The following is a 6,543-nucleotide window of genomic DNA, read 5'->3' on the forward strand; positions in this document are numbered from 1 at the left end:
ACCAGTGGGAGGCTTCTTTCAGGATAAGAGTGTGAAGTATGTGATACCCTCGATACCTTTTCCGTCGTGACGCAGAAACACGCAAGCATTAAATGTTTTGGTTTGAAAGGCGCCGCAGCTAGTGAATTAAATGGATTAATGAGGCTTTGGCCGAGTTGCATTATATTAGCTGTTAAAGTAAAGGTTTAACGCGCTGACCTTAACAAAGTCTACGAATGTGTTGCGCCATCGTATGCCTTGGCATAGTTAAAGTTAAAGTTAAAAAGTGAAATATCAAGTTAATATCGAATATTTATTTAAAACTTTTGACATATCCCTATTAACATTAATTAATAGCTATTTAACATTACCTATAGCTTTAACCGGCGAATATTGGATGGTTACGGTTAAGAGTTATAGCTATTACAACATTTTTTGCTACACCAGTCCTTTAACATGTTTATTATTGTTAAATGTATTGGGTGCAACCCAGCCTTACCCTTATTTGTCAAGAATTACGAGCAGCAATGCATTGTATGGGGCAGGGCATGTTATTTGCCATCAGGTGAAAGAATTGCTTGTCACATCACATAAAAAAGCAATTTTGAAGTCCACGCAGACAAAGTTGTACGCTCGCGTCATTTAAGTTTATTGTCTCAATTATTATTATTTTTTTATGGAAAAGGAGGACAAATGAGCGTACGAGTCACCTGGTGCTACGTGATCACCACCGCCCACATACTCTTGCAACATCAGAGGAATCACAGGAGCATTGCCGGCCTTTAAGGTTAAATTGTACGTTTTTTAAGGTACGAGAAAGTTCCTTGAAAACCGCACTGTGGAGGAACGCCAAACATCCACATGGCGGAGATGATATTCCGATTTGTGGCGTGTCATGCGAAGGTGGAATACGGTGGCAGGAATAAGGTCAAGCAGTTCTTCGAAACACTCTCCATGATAGATGCGGTAGAAGACACACAACGAAGCGGCTATTATTTAAAAACAGCTATAGAAATATCTTTATGACTATTAAGTTGAGTAAATAACTTTAACTGATATGGTAAATATTTTAACAGATTCTCTTCAAACAATGACGCCACCTCCTCCTCAAGCGGTCAGTCCAGACAACAGCGTAGCCTTGCTCGTGGGCGCGTCACTAGCTCTAGTGCTTTTAACAATATTGACAACACTCTGCGTGTCGATTGTTGTAATGTGCAAAAAAAAATCCCGGCCAAGACAAACGGAGGAAAGGTAATTTTCTTTACATTTATCTTATTCATAAAATTCTCGTGTCCCGGTGATTGTTACCAAACCCCTCCGAAACAGCTAAACCACCACAGCCAGGTAGGTCTGAGAATCGGCCAACATCTATTTTTCATAACCCTAAATGATAAAGGTCACCCACGCCTTAATATTTTTTGACAATTCTATTACTTTTATTTTATTATTCAGTCTACAATAAACACCTATTTTTGTATCGCGATTTTAATATTATTCTATTCCATCCACAGATACGCAATTGAGTTGCAAGATTCCAATTGAATATAATAAATTTTGTAGTATGATAAGTTTTATGTACGATGTATTTGGTAGGTCTAAAACGGTCGCCATCTATTTTTATACCCCAAAAATTCAAATTATTATTTTTTTTTTTACTTTGATTGGCAATACAACGTTTGCTGGGACAGCTAGCTTATATTATAATAATACATATTTGTAGAGAAAAATTATCGACACCATAACACTAACATTACGATGTTATTATTCGTTTTATCTTTCTGAACTTCTACTCTATGTAATATTATGACTTCTCCGTACTATATATATACATACTACTGTACTACTACTATATGTACATACATACACATATGTATTATGTATATATGTACATACTACTATATACATACTACTCACTGAGCATAAATTCAAGAAATATATTAAATATTGTTTGACAAAGAAGGCTTACTGTAGTATAGAAGATTATATAGTGGATAATGATGTATGGTTCTTGTCTTTTTTCTACGGAAAAGGCGGACAAACGAGCGTACGGGTCACCTGGTGTTAAGCGATCACCACAGCAGAACCCAATTCTCTTGCAACACCATAGGATACAGGAGCGTTGCCGGCCTTTGAGGAAGGCGTACGCGCGTTTTTTGAAGGTACCCATGTCGTATCGTCTCGGATACATCGCACAAGGAAGCTCATTTTTTATTTTAAGCTCACAGCTTTGTAGTACGTGGAAGAAAGCTCCTTGAAAACCGCACTGTGGAGGTCCGCCACACATCCAGATGGTGGGGTTGATATCTTTATTTGTGGCGTGTCGTGCGAAGGTGGAATTTGGTTGTGAATGTCTGGTTCTGAGTAGGCTACCTAAAATTATATTATATTAAATAGTCAAGTTGTTATATGATTTAAAAGATGGGCTGGGAGTTTTTTTATCAGTTCTTCTCCCTATGCAACCCCTTTACGAACTGATGTAGCTTCATGCCGTTTACCAAGTGTTGTTGCAATATGTTATGTTATTGTCACTCCCTATGGTCAATAAATAAATTTCAAGCTGTATGTACGGGAACAGAACCGTGAATAGAATGTGCTTAAAACAACTTCTTTCTGATTTTTTTCTGTACGTATTGAAAATAGCATATATGATTTATAAACTGCTGAGAAAATATTCTTCTATGATGTTTCTATCATAGCTTATTTTTTTTTAAATGTAAAATATTATAGTTCGAAAATTGTTCACAAACCTGAGAAAAATTGTATTCAGAGAGATAATTGAATCATTTTTATGTAACGGTTATTAAATAGTTTAACTATATTTAGTTATTGGTTGATATAAATATCCGAAACAGTTACCTATCAAAAAATAAATGAAATGATTTCATACATTATAGGAGCTGAACTAAATTAGAAATATTTTAAAATAGCTTTTCTGCACGTTTAAATGTATGAAATAAATGACACAGTTTCGACCCAGTTGTCACACCAATACAAATGCATTTTCCGAGAATGTGTAGTACTAATATATATATTGCCTTACAAATAAACTTGGCATAAACTTATACTTGAGAATAAGCCAAGAATTTGCAAAATGTTGACTGTATCGCTGACAAGACTGTCAATACAATCATAATTCCGAAGTTTTCCGAATGTCAGGCACCCTTGCAAATAAGCCTTGTAGGAAACGTTATACGTCCGAATAAACCAATCGTAAGCAAAAACATGTCTATTTGTAAGCATTATGAATATTTTTGGTTTATTCTCTGGTATAACTAAATGCAAATTTTATTTGTAAGGCCGCTATATTTTGCCACAACTGTTCTTCCTTCATTTGCGTTGTTTAATTCTGCTATACTGGTTGATACTTTTGAGTTTTTTCAATTATATTATAGTGGGACAAGCAGAAGAAATGTTGGTGTATCGATGTACGGCACATCACTATCGCAAAGTATAGTACCGACAGTGGTAGTGAGGGGACACAGAGGTTCGAGAGTGTTAGCAGCTCGTTGGTCTGGCGTACTTGAGGACACACCACTAGCTGTTCTAGCGTTGGATGCACGACAAAATGGTAACTGAATTGTCAATGTTATATTATTTAGACGACCACGTTAGTTATATCGTGTGGTGATCTAAGAAAAGATTCCCGTTCGTTAGGTTACTCATACATTTTTTGCCTAGTAGGTTTCAAGCCAGTGGGAGGGTCCCTTGCACAGGATGCCGGCCAGATTATGGGTACCACAACGGTACCTTTTTCTGCTGTGAAGCAGTAATGTGTAAGCATTACTGTGCTTCTGTCTGAAGGGCACCATAGCTAGTGAAATTACTGGGCAAATGAGACATAACATCTTATGTCTCAAGGCGACGAGCACAATTATTGTAGTGCCACTCAGAATTGTTGGGTCTCTCAAGAATCCTGAGTGGCATTGCATTGTAATGGGCAGGACGTATCAATTACCATCAGCTGAACGTCCTGCTCGTCTCAACCCATATTGTCATAAAAAAAGGTGACAACGAGCAACCACATGGTTTTTTTTATGTACATTTATATTAACAATTATAAGTTGTCTCTCTCCTTACATACATACAGTGTTTTTATGTACATTTGTATTAACAATTATAATTTGTCACTGAAATTCTCCTAAACAGCTTGCAAATGGATTTTTTCAAATATTTCTGGGATTCGAGTTACAATTTTACACCTGAATTCTAAGATTTTTTTATTTATTGACAACTGACAAAATTTGAGCATCCCCAAACTCATAACATTTTTAAATTATGTTGTTTTTATCAAATATTAATCTTTCGATCAAGAACATTGTTTGTTGGGCCTGCTAGCTAGATTAAAATAAAAGGTTTTAAAAAGTTTTACTTTAATTGAAACAGTTAAAGATTCGAATACCAAGATTTACTTTGATTTCTTTCTGTAATGTCAATATTGTTTCAGCAGATACAGATTCCGGACACAGCGACGGAGACATAAACGAAACCGAATTAATTACGCACGAGAACATGGAGACACAAACTGAACCATGAATGATTCTCTCTGCTTGTTGTTTTGAGTTGTTTTAAGAATAGTGTGTTGAACTCTTGTCAAAAATTATATTTGTTTTGTGGAAAGTTTCACTTCTGAAACTTAGGCAACTGTTTGACAGAAGTTAGTTCGTGTTTAAATGGTTGTCGAGAACTAAATATTCCGAATATGATCATAAAATGAGATGACTTTTTTCAAATGAAAATGACATACATTTGAATCAGCTGCCGGTCATAGTGTCGGCAAAAGAAGCACTCGAGACGATAAGAAAAAAAAATTTTTTCCCATTCTTACCTTCATACTGCTGAAACACATAATCACAGACACCATGTCGCGACATGCCACGATACGACATTTTATCTACGATGCCCAGTGATACACATAAGATACTGGGTATATATATCCAACAGTTTAATTGCTTCCATTTTTATTAAACCTGCAGTTTGTATAAATCATATTCCTAGACTTTTAGCAGTTCCTTTTGCTTTAGGTAAGGCAATTCACTCCTTATCCGTGGTCCCCTGTAATGCGACATGCGATACATGGAGGAAAAAATTGAGGCGTTGTAATAAAAGTTTCACTTTAATAAAATTTATTAAGATCTTTAGCTAATAACAGAAATAGATACGCTATGTAGCCGTTCAAAAACCACCAGTTACCTATTTCATTATAGTCCGACAACTTCATGCGCGACCGTCCCACGGGGTGACAGACGGTTGCAGGGCGGGGTACTGAAGATGTCAGCGGGTAGCGGGTACCGGCAGTCTCACGCGTTTCCCTTCCCCGCAACACCACCGTCTGTTACCGCGTGGCACGGTCGCGCACGTAGTTGTCGGACTATTATTTTCCCCCTTCCAAAATAGTACTTAGTACACTATTGCTTGTAGGCAAAAAGAAGTTCCGCTGTAGTACTTCACGTCCAATAGACATTCCCCACTGGTGTGGGGTTAAAATCTATTTGAATAATATACTACAATATTCAAACGTTCTGTATATATTAAACATTTTAACGCCACCTATGAAGGCCACCGTTAAAATGTAGACGAGTCTGCATTAGTTTCGAGTATCAAATTTAGTTTGTCTCCTTATAATAAAAAAATATCTAATATTAGCCATTAATACCAAAGCGTAGTCTAATGCTAGGAACTGTATTATATTATTATAAGCCGAAGTTATTTTATTTATTTAATACCGCTGTTATTTGAAAACAGTAGATATTTTTAATTACGGGTATTATTATACATTTCTGTTTCTCTAAGTGTCATTAATGTAAAAAAGACATATTTAAAAATACTTTTTTAAGAATCTAAATGGGTTTTCATATACATTTCCAAATTTTAACATACAATATTTGTATAAATTAGTTCTTAAACTGGCTTTTCGTTTAGATTACTATGAATATGATCAGGGGCGACAAAAAAATGCCGGAAAAATTATTTTAAAGCTTAACGCGTTCTGATTCGTAAAAAAGTATTTTATTTAAAAATGTGTGTGATAGTTATGTTACAAGAATATACTACTTAACAATAAAATTTAATATCTCCATTAATAAATATTTTAATGTAAATTTTATACAAAATTCTAGGAAATAGTATAAATTTGTAAGCAGACAACTACTTGTAATGTTAAATTACATTGCCTGGAAAAAATATAAATATATTTTGTGTAATTATTTTTAAATGGTATGATGTATACGTTTTAGTATCACATTTCATTGTAATGTAAAACTGGTACCTAAATAAATTTATATTTCTTTAAAAATTAAGACTTTTATTAATTCAGCTATTTAACTTACTGCGTACGAATGCCGACATCGTTCCACTATTTACCATCTGGAGATGTATCATTTATTAAATAAGTAAGTATTTAATTATTATAATGAGGAAATTTTTAAGATGAAATAGTAATAGATAAAGCAAACATCAAATATGTTATCATCATATATTATTTTTTATTTATTTATTTATTTGTATAAAGAAACTTACAGCTATTTATATTACATAAAAGTATGATAATGTATAAATATTACACTA

At 34.5% G+C, this 6,543-nt stretch overlaps 1 protein-coding gene across 4 annotated transcripts in view; it reads left to right on the forward strand.

Moving 5' to 3' along the window:
* Nucleotides 1-6,271, forward strand: part of LOC126970942 (nephrin-like) — a 192,888-nt gene extending 186,617 nt beyond the window's left edge. For 3 of the 4 annotated variants that reach the window (XM_050817083.1, XM_050817086.1, XM_050817084.1), the window contains exons 15-17: nucleotides 1,056-1,230; nucleotides 3,372-3,547; nucleotides 4,424-6,271. In XM_050817083.1, coding sequence (XP_050673040.1) covers nucleotides 1,056-1,230; nucleotides 3,372-3,547; nucleotides 4,424-4,512 — 440 coding nt within the window. In that variant the 3' untranslated portion in view covers nucleotides 4,513-6,271. The remainder of the gene's footprint in view (nucleotides 1-1,055; nucleotides 1,231-3,371; nucleotides 3,548-4,423) is intronic. The other variant, XM_050817085.1, reaches the window with a different exon arrangement.
* The last annotated feature ends 272 nt before the right edge of the window (nucleotides 6,272-6,543 follow it).

Source organism: Leptidea sinapis, chromosome 22 (assembly GCF_905404315.1).
Source record: "Leptidea sinapis chromosome 22, ilLepSina1.1, whole genome shotgun sequence".
Taxonomy (NCBI): Eukaryota; Metazoa; Arthropoda; class Insecta; order Lepidoptera; family Pieridae; genus Leptidea; species Leptidea sinapis.